The 21,677-nt window shown below is 38.5% G+C and overlaps 1 protein-coding gene across 14 annotated transcripts in view; it reads left to right on the top strand.

Annotated features, from left to right (window-relative positions):
• The window catches only part of LOC141900900 (multiple PDZ domain protein-like), a 157,633-nt gene that overhangs the window by 38,631 nt on the left and 97,325 nt on the right, over positions 1 to 21,677 (top strand). For 13 of the 14 annotated variants that reach the window (XR_012618788.1, XR_012618789.1, XM_074787966.1 and 10 more), the window contains one exon: positions 18,337 to 18,547. Coding sequence is in view for 12 of the 14 variants with exons in the window: in XM_074787966.1 (XP_074644067.1) it covers positions 18,337 to 18,547 (211 nt within the window). In the remaining 2 variants the exon portion in view is untranslated. Of the gene's footprint in view, positions 1 to 18,336; positions 18,554 to 21,677 lie in introns of all 14 variants that reach the window. The other variant, XM_074787962.1, reaches the window with a different exon arrangement.

The raw sequence follows: 21,677 nt of genomic DNA, 5'->3' as shown, positions 1-21,677 counted from the left end.
GCTTGCCTGAATATGACGAAACCGCCGCGTGATGGCTTATTGGCGTTACATCTGAGGAGGGTGAGCTTCGTTGCCGTCTTCTGAGGTTTGATTTTATTACGAAGGTCGATGACAGATTTGCGGCTTTCATCTCGCGTCGTCGGCAAACATGATATCAGGTCCTATGCTCGATCGTATTGGTGGTCGGTCACCGATATCATTTCATCGAGCGTCAACCGCGATGACTGCTTGGCGTGCTTCGAAACTGAACGCTATAAATTCTGTTTACATAGCTGCAAAGCAAATCGATTAGCATCGCCCGACATCCTGTAATATTCCGTAAGAGCAGAAAAAGTGATCATAGAAAGTTTACGCGGCCTACACGTCAATCAATTCGCCCGAGCAAACATGAGTATTTTCAATCGGATGAAGAATGTTAGTTGTTTTTGATTGATTCTGCATGCAGATCCATATGTAGATCGTTTGGGTTTAACAAATACGTAAAGAGCATTTTCCGGGGTCTTTCTTCCACTATTGCATCGAACTCGTGTAAGACAAGGATATATCTATAGGTCATCCCTGACAATACGGAGGTTCTTTCCTGCATATCCGCTTATAACAGCAAATTATCTTCGGGATATTCAATATTCCAAATATACAAAATCTTGATTTATTGCCTTGTGTTTTGATGTAAGACCCCCATTGATAAAATAATTCAATTTTCTCACATGAAACTTGGTCCAAGATTCTTATTTCCATTGAGTATTCCCGATATAAAATAGTTATCGCAGTTGCTGTACGCATTAGTTAGGTATTTGAAATGATTGACATGTTCCTATGCGGTGAGATTGACAATTTATTTCGAGTCACTGTTAATGTACTGTCACCGATGGCGAAGTATTCCGCATAATGTAATCAACATGAATTGGCAGGTAGTTACTTGGCCTTAGGTCTGATCCAGTCGTGTTGTGGCTTGTGAGGATCTAAACTACTAGGATGGATACCCCGAGTTTGCGATGTCAAGTCTATCGGAATGGGCGAACAAGAACATGACACATGTTCCGCACGTCATTAATAACTGTACTTAGAGATCATCGACATATCTTGACATCACTGTCGAAATCATTAATATATTCACTCATCTAAATATTGTTAAATGGATTGAAAATATGTATCTCGATGCTATTTCAATGCTATTTCAGCGAATGTAGATTCCTGTGACAATATGTCGATTCACTGTGCACAGAGTTCTAACAACTGTGCACATCGCATGATGTTTCCAGGGGCTGTAATGAATTTGTGCCTCTTAAACACTTAGGGACATATTTAAGTAAAATTATTACTTTGTATAACATTTATCACACAGCATCCTGATTATCAATGTTTCTGGAGCTAGATTAAAATGATTAAAAAGCTGTGGCCTTGACTTAAACACCCGAAGGGTCATGTATATTGGACACCATGCAATGATGGGCTAACCGAACTAAAAAGCTACTGTTTACATCCAATAATGGCCTATGTGAACAAAAATGTCGATTACAGCATTGGTGAAATTTCTAGCGACCATCTCCAATTTCATTGCGGTTAATTTGCAGTGCTAGATCTGACCTTGACCTTGACTTCCATGTTTAGGCGCAATTGCCACGCACAAACTTCTCACAAAACCAGCGCTTGGAATGATATGATTTCTAAAGTCTATGACTTCGATATCCATAGGGCATATGACATGTCATTAGATATTATTGAATTCTCTTGTCTGAAGTAGCAGTCTATATTGCTTCCTGCGGTGCTCTGTAAGAGGCAGTGATCTTTCTCCAGTACACATGGAGTTTTATTGCTGTTCAGATTTCAACTTTCGCTTGTCGTTCTTTTTTGAAAGCAAATTAAACTGCAGTTAGCCATCAATCACTCGGGAGGGATTTCGTATGTAGAATCGAAATTCCCAGCGTATATACCGTATGAAACGCTAATAAGGTCAATCCTGTAATCGTGATGAAGACTGAGTCAGTAATATGGTTTTGTCAACAACTTCAACGATTTTGAACTTCGCTTATTTGATCATTTCTCTCATCTTCTGCATCATTAGTATCACCTATACTTTTATGCAAAGATTATGCCACAGTTGTAGGAGAAAATCATGGACTCATAAAAAAAACGAAATTATAATTAGGGTTAGAAGTTTCAAATCTAAAGTGAGGTTTCCAGGATTAATTACTAAGTAACTTCTTACGTTTGATGAGAGATCTAACGATGGCACAGAGGTGAATGCAGAAATAGGGTTTTGTTTTTGCTTCAGCTCAAAGTAATTTTTTGCTTCTTGCCATTATGTTGGTCCTTTGATTTGTAGAATAGCATGTAAAAAGACATCGTAGTGATGTTTTTGGAGGAGAGTTCTTCGAAAATATGCCTCTCGTAATCTTGAATTGTTAGTAATGCTATGCGTTGGGCGGATAAAAACTGCGGATGGTTTGTTTGGAACATGGCTGTCTTGTTTCATCTGTGTGTGTGCTTTATCATTAATGCACCGTCAGTTTTCACTTTGTACAGTGCAGTTTGTTGAGGCACTTAATGTCCTACTGGGATATATTATCATTCCGATTGATGATAATCGAATTATCTCGAGTCAGCCGATGTCTGAAGTCTTTTGAATACCCGTGAGTGCTGTATCATCATGGGAGCATCTGAGTGCGATCCTTTAAGAATGCCGCTAACATGTATCGGTGACTCAAGGAGTGATCTCCAATTATTAGCCTCTACATAGTAATAGGATAATCAAACGATGATATTTTGATCATTCTATTGGGTGGTGAGATGGAAAAAGTGCACCGAGAAGTAAGAACATCCAGTCTTTCACATACAGGTCTCATCAATTCAAGATTCATTTAGTCGTTCTTATTAGCCTTCTCTCCAACAACTCCCCCTCATTGATACTGGGCGAATTTGGTTGGCAATTGAATTTTATATTGTACGACACTAAAAGGTAAAATAGAAGTTCACCAAATCTGCCAACGTGCCACATGCTGCCATAGCAAATATAATGTATCGTAAATATTTGAAACTACAGTCGTTGATATTTTCACCAGTTGAAATATAGTGATCAATTTGATCCGAGTTGGTGGGTGACCCGTATGCGTAGGATCGGGAAAGATTTTCGATGAAGTGTTGATTGCAATATTAGCCGATTCGTGCTGACAACTGCTTGGCCATTAGGTTGCTACGGCAACATTGTCTCGCGAATCGCATCTTAGTGTGAAAACCTAAGACGCGAGGCCGTTGTGATCCTTTAGCTGTTTCAATAAACGTTTGAAATGCGTTAACAAAAATCTTTTTCGTTTAGCCTCATCAGCAGTCGCTTGTGCGGTGGTGGATGTGGGATTGATTCAGTTTCGAGGTTCATCTCGATGAATCCAGAATTAAGCTTAAGGACATGCGCCGCGTCGTCAAAATGAATTGATTGATGGCCGCCTTAACTTGTCTTCATGTCAGCGATAATTGTGAAGGCGAAGGCGGCTAGTCTTCAGCTATTCAAAACGATGAAGAAAATGTCAATGTAGGTAGGGAGCGTACGAAAACGGCGACTGATACACGCGTATGTCACATACGACGAAATGACTAAGCAAGGCTGCTGCCCGTTAGTTGAAAACGATATGAATTACCGTGGCTTCCATAGGATAATTGGTGTCGTGTCTCTCCTAGCGCGATTGCCTTTCCACGATGAACTCGTGCAAACTTAAGAGTCATTCTGACGTATGTCGCCGGTAAATACGTCACTAGATACACAGAGCTACAGAGCTGCCAACTGTTCCTGGTTTCAGTATTTGTTACTATTTCAAAAATGAGAAATTCTGATTTGATTTGTTTGATGCATACAGGAGTATGAAAGATGTTACTGAAGGTCTTACTGTTGATTCCCGATTAATTTGAACATTTTCTCTCATATTTCCATGACATTTCAGTGAAAAAAATTTCAATTTGTTACCGATAACACTATTCATAGGTTGGTCCTGACAGCTGTGGTAACGGTGCTACAGTACATTATTCAATGGTATCACCTGAATAAAAGCTTTCATAGATGAGTATGGCCAAATGACCATAAATCAAACTCCAAGAGTAGAAGTAAAAATAAATGCTTCATCGTAGTCATTATCGCTCAATTGTTTTCCACAGCCACATGCCGAATACAAAAACATGACCGGGCGACGATGGTGCTCCATAGAGTTGATACTTTAATCCAGCATCATTATTACATTGTTTCTGGATGGGTTGCGCAGAAAGTAAGCTATACGTGCTGCATTTTATTGGATTTATTGTCCCATTTCCCCTTGTACCTGCCTGTGGCTATATTCCAACATCGCGAGCGAGTGATTTATCCGTTTATATCGTTCAAGTATCTCGATTTGGTAAGAAATACATCTTTGCGTCGTGGTTTCATCGATAATAAATAGCCATTTGCTACCATCGATATTCTGAATTCAGACGTATTTTAAAGCAATTTGAAGTGATTCAACGTCGTCCCCGTATCCATTAAAACTATTTCATTACATATTTGATTTCAAGTACAAGTACAGTTTCTACGTTCCAAATATTCCATATTCCAGTGTTTGACTATTGATTTTTTTAGTTATTAAATCATATTCAAGTTTTAACTCTCGATTTTAATGAGAATTTCGAGAGCTGCTTCAATTGCAAGGAGTTTGAAATATTCTTTAGACACTGCTATTTCTATCCTTGAGTGAAACCCATCCGCACCTTCGATTATCAAACCTGAGGGTCATTTTGCTTACATCATTTTTAAGTTTTTGATCAACTAGAAGTTGTTCTGCTTCAAGCTTGATATCTTTTCTATAACATTCAATATTTATATCAGGAAGAAAAACATTTACCAAAAAATAACATGCATCTGACAATCATCATGCAGACATTATAGCAAGACATAAGACACAGGATAGATGTTTATCTTTGATATGTTCGGGATTCAATATAGTTATAAATTTGAAATGAAAATTCTTCATTGATAGTCTCATAGAGTCCATGATAGTCTTAATCAGATCTGAATCAACTGTTGGAAGTTAACAATTAAGGTCATCTACATTAGTATTGCTTACGCACATAGCATATTAAATGACATGTATCATTAATGTGTGGTTGTAAATGATTTGGGTGTTTCTTATATATTCTTATTATCAACTAGATATGATTTATTTAGTTGAATCTATGGATAATCATATGATATATCGCTTACCATGAATATCACTTCAGATTGCAGTTTGCAATAATGAATCTCTATATAAGTATATTAGTGCTGTGGTTCACTTGACAAGCTGGTTTCTACATCCCTCCCTGTGTTCTGAGTTGAATCATCTCATGTTAAATGGACCTACGAGCAAATCATGTTGTGATAGTTGTTCAAAGAATGGACAGACTAGGCAATACAGAAAAATCATTCTTTTAGCAAGTGTTCTGTATTTTTTCTTCTTGAAATGTTAGCCACATCAGCTTTTCTCATTCTTTCTTCTATAATAACTTGATTTCATAAAAATGTGTGGCAGCAAATTTCCATGGCTATTGCATCGCTAATGACCGGAATGAAGGCTGTGAGTAGGTTTTCTTAAAAGTCTATCAGTGATGAAGTTTCTAATTTCGTACATTAGCGTGTATGAAGAAGGGTTTGATAATGTTGCGAAAGAACTGACAGGTATTCTTGAAGACGCTCTTCAATAGCACCCACTGGTCTACACACACGCATACCTGAGTAATACCTTTCTAAGGGTGAAGTACTCCTACTCGTAAACCACTTATTGAACAAACATCTTCTTTTTCTCCGGGTAAATCAATCGGTTTGACCTTCACACTGTCTCACTCTACTTGCTTACCAGTTTACCCATTGCTCAAGTAAAATAACTGAAACAAGTTGACTATTTTGACTGTTAAATCTATCGCACAATATTTTGGTACTGGGTCCATATTTCAAGTTGCTCAAATATCATCTTGCATTGACCTTGTTTCTTGCATCTTGACTTGAGTTTGGCAGGAAACAAGGTTTTAGCGAATATGCAAATATTCTCCTTGTGCAAAATCAGTCAGAAATCCAAAATGCTAACACGCTTGTTGTCAAAGTGAATATTATCATGTACAGGTTGGGTTAACAACAATATTTTAATTAGAACAAATGAATTCAATGTTGCACCATTGATATTCCTCTTATTGCTGGGATGCCTACAAAAACACAACGGTGTTGTTTTCCTATTTACTTTGTACACATTATCATCATAGTTGTGTTGTTGCAGGTTATCGGGTGCAGTACGGTGACATTGGCTAATCTTTCGTGGATGACTACCTGCATTAATCATCTGATGTGAATAAAATTGCTTCATGCGTATCATCATTGTATTCAGATTCTTCGCTAGGCGCACGACGCCAGCATTTCAATTTATAGGTAGCTCCTTCGTTGTGTTTGACGTGCTTAGCTTTATTGTCGTTTTCACCACCATTTATCACTTAATGCTCCGCCGACTAGTTCAGTCGTATCAGACTATGTATACGGGCTAAAAATGTGATTTAATCTTCGGTCGAATTGTTTGATGTTTCAAGGCAGGAGACACAAGTGTGATATACTGCAGTAAAGCTGACTGTATCAAAGGGTACATGGGTATTGAAGTCGGGAACTGTGATGTCAATGTTGTTGATTGTCACTTCTTTTTACGGCTTATATTTTGTACGGCAGCGAAGCGGGAGAAGCTTTTGATATGAGAGAGAAAAGAGTGAAAACTTATTCCAGTCGCAGCTGAAGCTTTGCTATTAAGAATAAAGAATATCGATGTTTGCGTCTGAATTATCCATGCCTTTTGACAAAAAGCTGCATTTGAGTGCTGAGCGCAATGCCGGTAAAATGAAATTTTCCACCAAGCAAGATTCTCATTTTTGAGATGCTCCAGAGGATGCATTCAATCAGAAATATTGCCTCAGTGCCACAAGTGAATCTGTACAATTATCCAGACAAGGGAAGGAAATAGCATTGTTAAAACTTGGAGGTTAAAAAAACCCTCTATGGGCTTTATGGTTAAAATTCAGCCTTCATAATCAGGAGGAGGATCTCCAAACGCTAGGAGTGCACAGTGGGAGTTTAAAACAATCCCCTATGAGCAGTTTTTCAGTTGCTGTTTATCAATTTACTGTCATCATCTCGTATTATAAGAGGCTGTTTTCAAGAAAGGAAAAGTTGCTGCCATGAATTGTCACCTGATTACACGATGCCAGAGAAGCCGCCTACCGGTAGCTGTGGCTTGATCGCTAATTGTGCTGAATCAATATTTCGCATCTTGAATATGAACAAGACTTTTTGGAGACTTTCTTATTGAAATATTGTTAAGATGGTCTCAATGATTAAAAGCTAGCCTTGATAATCAGGAGGGCGAATGTATGTTGCAGATCTTCAATCGCCTGCACAAGCTGCAGGCTCAGTCCACGTTGGCGCCAGCCTTTCACGAAGTCTGTGTATTTACCGTTTCTAATTAAATACTTTTATTTACATGATTTTCAGGTATGATATAAGTGCGCTTGATTTGCATTGTGGCTGCATTCACAGGGTGTGTGTGTATTAGTTGGCTTTTAATTATTGATGTCGCAAAACAATCATTCATCAATATCATTGCCGGGAGTTGTCATGAATTTCCTGTTGTTAGTTAAATTTTGCTGTGATTATGAATGCAAAAGATAAACGTAATCTATTTCACATCAATACACTGCGCTGTTCAGCGGCTGCAACTGAATGTAAATCATTTACTGACAACAGCCTACGCATTAGTCCAGTACTACTACCACACCTATTGACTCAATTGGCTGACTAGCCGGTTGGTTGGTTGGTAGACTCCTCAACTTCGATTTTAGAAAATTGAATCTTCATGCTTCAATACTGTGGTAGACTTGAAGATCGACTAGAAACTACTGGCTTCAATTGGTTGACTGGTTGGCTGGACTCTGAATTCTTTGATCTAGACTTGAAGATGAATCTAGTGTTTGAATAAAGTATATATGCCTGAGTTGAAAATTTGAGTTTATCGTAAGCCTGGTTAGTATCAACTTTTTACATGTCACCACGGGCCAAATTTTTTAAAACAATGATTACTTGAAGTTGGGTTTGGTTTTGACTCTTTAAGAGGTTAGATAATCGGAGAATGTATGTATTGTAATGCTATCAACGCCAACCTAACAGAAAACTCTGGAAAGCAGCTAGTTCCAGATATTAGCTCTTGCGTAGTTATCGCTAGGATTCTGCGTATTGCAGTATTGCTTAGAACGTGACCTTATAAACCATGGACTCCAAAATGAGTCTCTTTTAGAGTCCAGGTAATAAACTATCTATAACATTGGCCGTTATTGGTTCATTGTATTGTGATGCACTTGATTTTCTCATGCGAATAATGACATCAATGTTAATGGAATTAGTGAGAATGAGGTGTACAGCAGTATATCGGTATGAATACTGCTTTGATGCTAATGTTTTTATTGCGATTGTTCATAATCATCAAATGGTAATAAACGTTTGTATTCCTGATTGTATATCTGTTCAATATTGCAGTAGATGTGAAGGTATTCGGACATTAATAACCTGCAAACAACAGCCTAATAATAGAAAAGCAGCGTAAGTCGACAGGCGCTGCAAGTTTATAGAGATTGAGGTGGTTACAGCGCCACTGCTTTGCGGTGACAGTGACATTGTTTTGTGCTGTCATGGGTGAACTGTTGCAATATGGAATCGCCAAAATTGTCGCTGTTACTTCTTTCAAGCCAGTGCACGTAATTATACGGATTCTTGTTTCTACGTGAGAAGCACTTCGGTATCCGGGCTGATTGATGCCTGGGTTGATGGCGTGCATATCTGAAGAATGTGTCCCAAAATCAGTTTTCGGCCTAACAATTCCCTGGCGTATGCTTATCTCAATTCAATATTTCAACAGCTTTGAATGCTGTTCAAGTTATTCGCAGTATGGTCGGGACGAGACAATATTGATGTAAACGATATCAATATGGAAATTGAAGAAGTCCTGCTATTTGAATATCCATTGTTAACTCCAATTTAATGGAGTGTTTTTCCATTGAAAACAATTTAGGAAAATTGACGGACATATTCATCAGAAAGCAACTTCATCTTGAAGGGGCCATCTTCTTACTTCTTCCTAGGTTGCGGGTTGCTGCCATTTTGTTCTAAGGATGATGAATTCAGTTTCATGCACGTCTCTATCACTTGAGAAGTAGTTGAACACGATATACATGAAACCAAACCGGAATATGTGCATCGTGAGGAAATATCCAACCTGGGAATTATATGTTCTCGAACACACGATCTGAACTGTGTATTGTAGCATGTTTCCTTTGTGGCCAAAACCAATATCGGCAAATAAATATCTGCTTTCTGTATTAGTCGGTCAACTTGATGTCCAATAATCTACTTATTGTATGCTCTTGGTATCTCAGGATTACACACTCATGAATGTACCGATGTGACGTTCCAGCGGTCTCTATACGTATCGTGTAAGGTCCCGAATGATGTTTTCATTAATGACTTCATCCGTCGGGGAGCTGCTCATAAATTTTTATTTCCACTGAGGTTGCCACAGTGGTCGCGTCTCGTCTTAGTGGAAAGTTATTCAAAATTATTTTGCGCATTCGAAATTCCGTCAAGCGCAGCATAATGTAATATAAGTATTTCGTCCATTGGACCGGTCTCTCGAGGCAGCGGACATCATAAGTGCGGAATCTTAATATATCAATGTTCACCGCTTCATTTTCGCTTGTTGATATTTGCCGTCGAGTGACTCGCGCCCTCTAGCAATCATTTGACCATCGGATTTCAGCCGACTGCGTACCACTGGTTACTTAATTAAGTATGTCCCATTGGTTTGAATTTCCGGTGCCTTCGAGACAAGTAATAAGAAATGTGTTGTATCTGAGCCGGAGGTGTAAGTAGCGAGCACCTTAGTTATGGCTATTATATCGGTCGATGCGGTATATAAGGTCTCTAAGACGATGTTGGTTATTGTAGCTTCGGGATACGTTATAGATGGTGATATTTTCCTGTAGTGAACCAAACAAAAACCTCTTCCTAAATAAGCTCAGATTTATCAACACGGAGCGCGCACTTCATTTCCAGATATCTCGAGATTCGTTAGACAAATCCGTACCTAAAGCCGCTCCTTCCGATTAGATAATGCTCTATTCACAAGGAGATCAAGTGTGAAACCCTGGTTTGATATTTGAAGAATCAAAAAGTTTTCTTCGTTTGATCGATATATGTATATATATCTACACCGTGTTGAAGCGCTTCATGTCTAAATCGATGCATTGTACTGAATATTCGTTGGAATATGGGTAAAATATAGTAAAGGTTTCACTGCCACGGTGCGCTTATATAGATTTTAATGCGAAAAATTAAGAGATACAGTTTCACGTACTTTGACCGATGTTTCTCTATATTTGAATTGGTAAATTCCATTATCTCGCGCATATCTTTGGTGAACTCGACATATTCACCGGCCAATTTCAATGAGGAAATTTTCTAATAAATAAACGCGGAACGCTTTTTTCGGACTCGGGAGAACTGATTTTTTTCCACTGTCACAACATCCACGTGATCCTTTAATGCTATACACAAGCGCGGATTCAATTTCTTGTTGCAATACGGGTTGACTCCAGTATTGAACGAAAAAAATCGACTTATTATAATTGAGGCGTATGGAATCTGTTTATCGGAAGTGAAACTGTTGTGTTGTTTATCTCTTGTGGATATTCTCTTTTGAAGTTTAGATAATGATATGTCGTCGCTCGATATAGAGAAAAAATCTCCGCCGACAGATCTATAATCGGTTTAATTGAAATTTAAACGAGGCTTTTTGACGTCGGGCGCGCTTTGATATCTCGTTATCAATAGCGTGTTTATTTAATTTATAGTTCATCGACTTCTCAGATTTTGATTACCTGCCGCATAAGTAGGAACAAAAACCGATTTTATGACGCAGTAAATACCTGTTACAATAATGTTCATATGCATCGATACCTAGTATGCTTTATATCAGGGGTTCTGTGTGATTGGATGTGCATTATGTCATTAATATTGGTGTTTCAAAATAACGATTAAATTGTGAATTTTGGCATTTATTTTGTAAATGTATTTTATAACTCTTATCTTATTTTTAGGCCAACTGTAGGCTCAGCCATAGAACTATAAGCGGAAAGGAAGGCCGGCTCCTCACTGCTAGTAATCTTGTGTTTTGTTCAGCGCCCTCACCGGTGGCGATAAACAATAGATTTTGTAGACTTGTTGCCAGTCTCTATTTTTGATTTAGCGTTTTTGGTTTACCTTTGTCAGCAGTATGAGGTTGGCATTGAGCCAATTCATGTAAAATCGCGGTACGTTTTTTTATGTGAGCATTTTTTTCATTGGTTCTCGGGTTAAACGACGTATAATCGATGACATTGAAGTCATGACGAACCTCCATCGATGACATGGTCAACTCTGTTTAAATTCGACGAAAAACTGTTTTTGGCAGGAAAATTCTTAGCTCTTGTTGATAAATTTCAATAGTCAAATTTGAGAGCATGTGCACTCAGTCGTCAATATATCAGGGCTATACTTGTTGCCGGTCAATTCAAATCAATTATCAATATATTCAAATCCAAAGTAACTTTATTGATCATTATATGATTTGTAAACTTTCAAGTTAGTTTTTTAGCATGCATCTGCCTGTGCGTTTGAATTTGTGCACCAAATTTTCTGTTTGTGTAGTATGGTACACCAACATGTAAGGGTACATCTGCGCTCTTTCGTTGATTGAAAAAGTTTGATTTGAACGCTGCCGCCGCCGCCGAGCTCAGTCTTGAGAGAGACTGGTAGCTGAAATGACAATTCATCACGTTCGTATAGACAGTTGTTCGATAGTTGTTGATTGGTACGCTGGATATCTGATGCTGCCTGCCAATAAAGGCATATCCGAGAGATGCGCATTTTCACCGTACAACCGTTCAAATATTCTGTTTGAATATGAAAATGCGGCTCGTCGTGTTTTGGTATTCTCTTCTACGATAGTGCTTTAATGTTAATGCATGGTTCCCACAGTATCGCGAAAAACTTGGGATTTAATTTCATGATTATATACACAGTTGGGAAATATTTAAGAATTTGAGAAATTTTCATTAAACCAAGAAATATTTCGGAAATTCATTTACATTTTATGTATAGCATTTGCACAAAGGCAACTTTCTTCAATCACTTTGAAAGTCACCGTTATCAACCATTCACCATTTGGCTGTATTATTATGATGCCCTGTAGTATGATGGTATCTGTTCATTTTACGTAGGCGCCATTTTCCATTTGGGAAAATTGAAAAATCACCAATGAAATTACCTGGGTAAAAATTGGGAATTCATGCAACTGCGGGAACCGTGTTCATAGAAAAGTGAATGTTTAAGGAAAAAATTAGCGTACTACGATGCGTGCTGCATTTCTGAGGATGAATATTGTACTAGCGAATAAGACAAGTTTCGACTGTCCTCGCTTCGGTGAATTTAACACCGCCTCGGCGTTCAGTTCGTTTTGCGTGAACGATTTCTTTTGCAATTCGACCGAATACGAGCAAACTTGTAGCATCTGTGACCGTTCTCCGGAAAATTCATACGCCGCTGCATTGTAGGTCTAGTAGTTGCCTATCGTTAATTTTCAATTCATTTTTCGCCTTGAGAATAATGATTACAAGCAGTTACATTATTTGATTCATCAATAAAACTTGATCAGCGAACAGGTGTTGATTTCTCAGCGATGTTTATGCAAATTGTGTATATCTCAACTCCTCATATAGTCTGCTGTTGCCTTCTCTCCTTGTCATTCGGTTTTGATGAGACGTAATTATTCTTAATAGAAATCTCGTCAATTTTTTTGTCAGCATCGACAAGCTAGAGAATATAGTCTATTTGCTCGCAGTTGCGCAGAATGGGTCTTAAAAATCTTAAGTCTTTTGGTATCTTTCGTAATATTTTAGCAAAAGCCATCCGAGCCAGGTCTGTTCTGAATTCTAGAATGGACCATTTTTCCGGGAGTGAATAAAAACTTCGCTTCGATTGTCACTCATTCAGTATAGCTAGGCCAGTGAATGTACAATATTGATCTGGTCCATTCAAATTGGTCCATTCCAGGTACAGGCCAAATTTGAACAGACTAACTGATTCTGAAGAAGATTAATGAATCCAGATGAATAAAGCCGAGACAATTTTGCCAGGGCCAAATTGGCTTGGATTAACCCTTTCAGTGCTGACTAATCGATACCCTATAGCGCTGGAGATAATTTGAAAACTTTGAAAAAATCCACCCTTGTGTGGTGAATAATGGGAATACCACTATAGTGCAATTCATACACCGCACTGCGGTGTAGACGCACCAAAAGGGTTAACAAACAAATCAAATTTTGTCCATGCCAAAATGCTCATGTGATGTGGCTTAAGACCTGCATTCAGTTATCTAGAAATATCCAACAGATCTTTTCAAATCAGACGACCAAGGTTTTCCCAAATGGCCCCCATCAGCAATCCTTTCAAACAAACTTAATCTGAAGCACAGTTTATATAAGCTAATCAGTGTCCTTCCTCTTCTGCACACAGATACTGATAAATGTCATCATTTATTTTTTATGAACCATAAATTGACAAGTGAAACAATGGCATTATCTTGACCCGTTGCTGTCAATTAGGAGACTCATGCACCAAATCTGATTTATGTTTGCCGCATTTCCGCTTTTCGGGGCAGCCAGTTGATTATTCCATGCAAGATTTACGGACGGCCAGTGGATTGATAACAACTGGTCATTAAGAATGATATCCGATCACTCAGTATGTTTTAGTTCATCATAGATAGGCTGGGCTGGCTAATGAATTCATTAGTCTAACTGTTTTTCTGAGTATACAATGAAATTTTGCCAAGAAAATGTTAGCTCTTTGTTTATTGCATATACCCTAATAGGCCCTATCTCATCGCTTATTGTGACACAGCCCTTTTGCCGATGGCCTCTTCCGGCTGCCATAAAACTTGGACCCATAATCGTAATTTGATGAATGGAAATGATTTTTCTGAGAGTAAAGGCATCATTTTTAGCACTCGCTCAAAGCACCCTCCCAGTTATTTGGCAGCTGCAGAAACGACAAACAAATCAAATTCATGAACGCAGTGCAACTTGTTCGAAATCTCGTGTAGCAACACGTGATATGAAAATGGAAAAACGTTTTAAGTTTCTTTCGTTCGCTGAAAACGGCTTTATTGATGTGGTGGTGTATCAAGTGATTCTTAATCGTCTGCAGTCGCGTTATGTTTTTATTCGAAATCGAAGGTAACTCACGGCGGAGTATGCGTACAATATCTGCCGGCTCGATTCAACTCAGATAATTGATATCCATTTAGTTCTTCATTTTTATCCGATCGATGAACGCGAATCGGAAATCGGCGAGCTGAATTCGTTTTCCTCGTATCGAATTCGAATGCCCCGTGTATTTCGCGCCGGCGTCTGAATGTGGAGAAAATTTCGAAAAGAAAAATCAATTATCGATAATATTTTCATGGTTTATAAAAAATGATTTATTTGTCTAAGTCAACTAGAAGTCTGTCTCACTGTTTTCCGTTAGTATCGAAAAATATGTTTGAACAAAAGGGAAAATGGCGCGTGCAAATATTCGCACTCATGCGGAATGGAATAGGCTTTAATGACCACTGTTTTCTCGCTGATGAAGAAAAATTGTCGTCTGGTAAACATATAGCGTTAGGTTAAAAAGCAATTAAACGAACCGTCTGGAGGGTTGGAGAGAACTGCATTGTTGTCAGACAGGATAATAGTCGAATGTAATTATGGCTTGCGTGCAGGTTCAATCAAATTTTCAAAGCTTGCGCAGGATAAGCTCTATATATTTGAGCTTTATTAAAGCCTAAATGCTACAGGAATCTTTTCCATAACGACGTATTTGTACTGCGTACCTGAACAAAATCAGAAATGAGGCGGTAAGTTTTGGATAGTCTAGCTAATCCTGAATTAATGAGTGTTCTTATTTACACTTATAATGGTGTTAATATGGATACATCCATTTCCATTTATCAGGTAAGTTGAAACAAGCCGTAATTAATTCTAAGATTATGTGCCTATCCCATCTCTTGATGGATTTAATTAATTTGAGATTAAGATTTGCCTAACTTAAGAATAAGGCTCTTGTCTAGATGAGGTTTGTGGCTTTTTCCCAAATTAGGCTGTTATGAGAAGATAACGCAGATTCAATCTGGTTTAAGAACTATGAGGACTGAATACTTTACAAAATTACAAAACTATCCTCGGAATTTATTCATTATGGAGAAGTTTGATTGCATATGGGCGGACTTAAAGATTAAGCACCAGTTGACATGGTTTGCTCGTCTAGGCTTAACTGTGAATGTCGTCATCGATGTAGTATAGTCATCGATGTAGTATAGTCGGTCATTACCGACCGTATAATTGATAGAAATTAGACTTCAATAGCGGACTGTCGGTTGACGTCACAGTCAATTACTCGTTGAAAGCCGTCGGATGTGACATCATAGCTGGGTTGTCCAGACACTTCGAAATCGATAAGATACGTTACGTGGAAAATCTACGCCGGTGTGGATTTCGCGTACGTGCCGCTCTTTTGCGATGGAAAATGTCATATGCGTGTATCCCGCTCGAACGGGTTCGCGATCGATCGGCTTTGTTTTGTTTGATAATCTGCGTGCGGGTAGACCTGAATCGAGGCTCGCGAAAAAGAAAAAACTTCTGAGGAAACGTTGTTGTTTAATATGCTAAGCATCGAGCGCGCATCGATTTTCGTCATAGGTTTTGCATTCTTACGAGCATAAATCTGTACAATTAAAGTCATGATGGATGATGTAAAGTCGTAATTATAGGCCCTCGTGTCAGGCTTCGCGGGGATTTATCATCGACGTCAATGGCGGAAGGTCATGCAAGAGCTAAAGGGCTAAGATGAAATTCTATTAGGCGGATTTTAAAAGTTCCGTGAGAGGGAATTATCGCGCAACCGACTGATCAAACTGGCGTCGCTTCTCTGAAGAAACCTTTTGACAAGAAACCCGTTGAGAACATCCCGGTCACAACTAGAATGTCTCTCACGCTAAGCGTCTACCCAATTTAGTCTCTCGAGTCTGAACTGGCGCCATCTGTCAGTTCAATCGTGGACTATTTACTACTTGCAAACATTGAAAAGGAAGGGCCCTATGAATCGGCAGTTTTAACTATGAGCATAGAACACAAATTTGATTTGAGTTCTATGCTATGGGAGACGCCAGAGTTGCATTCAGTCTAGCTCAGGGATAACTAGCATTGCAGCTTGTGCTAATCTAGTTAGGGGTGCAATGCAATCTTAAGTGTAGTCACAAATTCATTAAGTCGCGGATTGATTGAAAACACATTCAAGAATAGACACAACTTGTGTTTGGGCAGATGGGCTTTGGGTACAGCTACATGATAAAGGGGAGAGTCGTAATACCCTCAGAGCGCAGTTCATCAGATATCATTGAATATTAATTCAGCTTCACTTTCTACATTTGCTTCTTATCATTTGTGTACGGCTTCATGTATTTGTACATTTGGCTGGGAGTTATTAGATTCAGCTGTTTATTAGTATAGGATAAGTGAAAAGGAAACAGAATTGATTACATTTCTCTTTGCCCTTACGTAATATCTAGAAGCTGTGCGCTGTGTTGAGTATTGGGAGTTAACCCTTCTCGAAGAATTGTCAAAATGATGTGTTAGAAAAAAAGGTTTTCTTACAAAATGATCGTTCTAAGTTTTGGTGGATATCCATTTCATATTTTCATTACGATATTGCCACTTCTCGGGGATATTTTCTCCCTCTATTTGCCTATTTCAGATGATCAATAATTATAATTGCTATCGGTTTATGTATCATGTAGAAATGCTAGCAATTAAGTTATTTTACCGAACTATCAGTTTTTATCCGTACGCTCACTGAGTCGTGGTTGATCAATCATTTTTCACACATGCTTCCATCGGATTATAGCGATTTCGTAGTTGTTTTCTGGTTCGGTTTTCTGAGTATTAATCTTCTTGTTGTTTCTGATGGTTGTATGCGAGGAGAGAGAGAGAAGCAGTGATAATGCTATAAAGAGTGAATTATAGCTTTTTGTGTCTCATATTTAACTTAGGTATTGATTTACATACATGGCCGATGGCGTTCGTCGTCGCAGATTTTTTTCTTCCTCGTTTGTTTCCTGTTATGCTCGTCATTCTCGAGCGATCCCGTGTCAATACTACACTCAATACCGAAGAATCTTGGCATATTCGCTGCTTCGTACGCGAAACCGATTTTTGCCGGATTGCATCGAGCTGGATTGAAGGCTCACAACTTTCAGGCAAGATATAGATAAAACATGGTCGAGATTGCCCGGGCCATGTTACCCGCACTTTTCGCTTTTAGGCAAAACGGATTAACCGAGTTAATGAAGAAATAAGATAAGAAAACCTTCTTCTGAACTGGATACAGCCGAGTGCTTTAACAAAAAGTGCGAGCCTTTAATGTCGCTAATGTCATTTCTGTCACTCAGACATTACGTTGTAAACAGGTAGAAATATATACATATTCGATGGCTAGTTGTTCGTACATTCATCGGTTGACTACTGATACTTTCGCAGTCAATCACTCATCAGGAAGATACATACACACATACATACCATCACGTATAGATATTCTTATTCAATCAGTTAATTCAGCAACGCAGCGTCGTCGTCGGCGTCGAGACTCTCTCGTGCTCTTCAGCGGTGATCCGTAATCAGATTAACGTTCATCAATATGCCGATTTTAGTGGCCGCTCTAACTATCAGAGGGTGATTTGTATGCCCTTCAGATCGACTCACAGAATCGAATCGACGATATGTAATCGTATTATAAATGGTGTGAAAATTGATTGGTAATCCATAGCGCTCGCTGGTCTTCGCTGGTCACCGACAAATATATTCATCGATCGCGCCATTACACCTGCTTGATTTTGCTCCCCCTCGGCATAGTTACAAAATTTTATGATCATGATCAATATTGCAACTTATTTCCTAATGTTACGAGTACTTTCGTGTACTTAACTCCACTATTTGTCGATACAATTCACCATGTTATTCAGTGTATTTCACCGTGTTTAATCGAAAGTTTGTTCGTACTTTGACAAACAGTTCTGTAGGTGTCATGCTGACATACGGTATATGTAAATACTGTGTCATTTTCATGTCGGTAACTTACCGGATAGTATCACAATTCATGATTACAATTCGTATTTTATGGTTTTTCAGAGATGGCCGCCTGCAAGAAAGTGACCAGATCTTGGCCATAAACGAACAGTTGTTGGATGCTAAAATTTCGCATCAGGACGCCATCCGCATACTGCAAGGCGCGAGCGGTCAGGTGGAGTTGGTCGTCGCCCGTGGATCAATCCTCTCTTCAGGTGGCGCTGACGATCCTGATAAACAAAACGCTACTTCTGGTGAATCGTACAGCGACATGGTAAGTGTCATCATAAGTGGAAAATTTTGTATATTTTGAAATACTTGATTTGATAATCAGGTAGTTTTGGAAGATTGGTCGATTGGAATCTTCTTTCTTTCGCTGTTAAAAACTTGTCAGAAATGAAACAGAATTTCATTTAATCCCGATTGAAGAAATGTAGTTTGGTTTCTACCTTGACCGGATCTCCTGATATTTGGTTATCCCTGTTCAAATTCTCAACCACTAACCGCAGTCTCAATTTTCCTCCGCCTCTTGTAACAAGGGACTGTTTCCTAGAGAAGCCATTTCAATTTAGGAATATACAAAGTGAATGAATAAATTGACCCCTATTCTCCGCCTCATAAATGCTGTGCCTGATAGTTAATTTCGCTTGTCAGCTGCTCTGCTTATCAGAAATTTATCGGTTAATTTTCTCGCTATGAATATTAATTATGCGATGTTAATGCTGGATAAATGTTTAGCTTCAAATTTCAACTTGCATGTTGCCGTGTATATCCAGCTACGAAATCGTTAAGTAAGCTAGTTGCTACTTATTGATAGTTTCTTTGGCCTGAACAATCAAACAATCACCAGTTGACTAAACAGCTGGCAAATTCATGTAAATATCATTTCAGAATTCAAAGCAGAACGAACTAATGATCCTAACCATTCACTTAAGAGTCCTTCGAGGCTTTACTGATGATTATTACATTGAAAATATAATGGAATTCTTCGTATGACCACTTCCATTAGCTCTTAGTCGTGTCTCAGGCTTGAACTTTTACCTACAGCTGACCCGTTGGTTCGGATAGTTCGGATATCAATGCTGGCTAAATAGCATCCACTCTGTTGGTGATTTATTGCTTTGAAATCTTATCAATTAGTGATTATGAAGTCCCAAGAACTGGTCAGATCTACTACTTATAATCTTAGTTGACCCCTAAGCCTCATCAATCACAGACTGAGAGAGGGTTTAGTTTGATGAAGGTGTATACGCGTGTTCATTGATGTTCCTGTAATTAATTCATGATCAAATTCATTACTATTTCAAGTGGTATAGTAGAACAAATAACATTTGTCATAAATTGAAGAGAAAAACTTGATATGTGAGAAAAAGTTTAGCCAACATACTACTATAATATTGATGAGATTGAGCCCTGAGTCTATAAATTCTTGCATATTCCAATAATTAATTTCCAACCTAAGCAGTTTGTTGCTTGGTGATGGTGCGATTCTCGTTGATAAGCGTAACGATCTTGATGTAAGAGGTGTATAATGTTGTCAAGGGGACATATCAACAAAAAAGATCTTCAGATATAGATTTCCGACCAGTAGGGTGGGTTTAAGAAAGTGGTTAGTAGATATTTCTGTGTCATTTTTGCATTAGAAAAAGAGGGGAATGAACTCACTGGACTAATGAATAGTTTTATTAACTGGACTGGACAGGTGTTTGTAGAATGCTAAAGCCCAACGCACACGGCACTGAAAAAACGTTTTCGATGTTTTTTGTCATGCCGTGTGCGGGGGAGGCAAAACAAAAAATGCCGAACTGAAAAACGTTTTTCACGAGCAAAAACATTTTCTGAAAAATGTTGTTTTCTGTTTCGGCGAAACAAATGTTTTGCCGTGTGCCTTGGGCTTAAGGACTGCTTATAACGTCTCTATGGTAATGAAAATAATTTGAGAGCCATTGTTCTCTTTCGTTAACCGAAGTCTCACTACATGCAAAATAATCTTGTCATCCCTGACATGACTGCGATGTTACGCATGCTTTGGAGAATTAACTGTCATACCCGATGAATTAGTAAACGCTATATATCATAGTATATGCGATGTACACACGTTATATCATGCCAGATCCTACTTACTAATTTGGGTGTGTCGAACTAAAAGCATTGTTGGCAACATTTGAATTCTCGATCATATTACAAAAAATAGAAAAAAAAGAAATTATGTTACTACAGTGTTTCGTGTGTGCACCTAAGTAAGCAAACGCATGCAGTAGGTTAGATTTGTTATTTATGATTTGTTGATTATGAAATAAATTGAAAATCATTCGTAGTCGGAAATGCCGTTGAGCAATTTCTCCCCGCTGCGTGCGGCATGGCGCATCGCCGTTCAATCTCAGGAATCACGCTTCAGGGTATTTCTCCTCTGGATGAACAAGTATCAAATGGATTGTCAAATATGACATGGCAGTTTGTGTTGGTGATGCACGGTTCATTGTTTTGCATTATGATTCACACTCAAACGCCATCGATTTTAGCGCAAAACTCATTTTATTAATTTCAACCACTTAAATAGAAACTGCTGGAAGGTTTCTCAATATAGCGCCAGTTGAAATTGGAAATATTTTTTGCATTAGGACTGGTTAATGTCCTAAAACCTCTGTGAATTAATTCTGAAAACTGCTATACCATTTCAAATGCGCCAGTCGGTCTAGTATTGGAGACGTGTCTACTACAATGGCTTCTTGGCTGACGTGTTTGTCATGCGTATTGCCGCAAAGAATTTGGGCTTTTAATGAATGAGAAAAGAAAATGACATCGCATTGCAAGATGTCCCTTGAGATGTGTCTTTAGTCGACGTCGCAAGTACTACTACTGCATATAGCATGACAGGCTCTCATCATATTTTTGTGATCGCGATTCTGTAAATGGCTGTAAATGACATGCTACTCTTATGCGACTTCTCAGCCGGCATCGTCTCTTGAGACGCAACTGTGTGCTGCTAGTCGACTACATTTGAAAAAGTCTCGGTTCCTAAGAATGAGATATTTGTGCATGACGTTCCTATTTGAAGAGGATTTCATACTACGGATAAGATATTCGCTTTCTGTCTAAGCGAGAAATGTTGAATATGACATTTGCTTTGTTCGTATTATCTAAAAGTAACGCATTACATTGAATAGCTTTTTTTCATCTTAAACTAGGGATTGTCCCTGTTATTTGACTGTCAGTGCTGTTTGATTGATTTTGGTTCAATTAGTTTTGATTTGGTGTCCCTTATAAATACACCACACCTTCCGGGAACTAAAGAGGAGGTTTGATATTAAAATCGGAAATGGAAGTACAGATAGTTGTCTGATCGACAGTTGAATTTACAGAATTTTTTGTTTAAATGGAAGTACAGTTTCTGTTCCTGTTCA

This window comes from Tubulanus polymorphus, chromosome 2 (genome assembly GCF_964204645.1).
Source record: "Tubulanus polymorphus chromosome 2, tnTubPoly1.2, whole genome shotgun sequence".
NCBI classification, from domain to species: domain Eukaryota; kingdom Metazoa; phylum Nemertea; class Palaeonemertea; order Tubulaniformes; family Tubulanidae; genus Tubulanus; species Tubulanus polymorphus.
The sequence above is the reverse complement of the archived record's forward strand: the minus strand, read 5'-3'. Positions and strand labels throughout refer to the sequence as shown.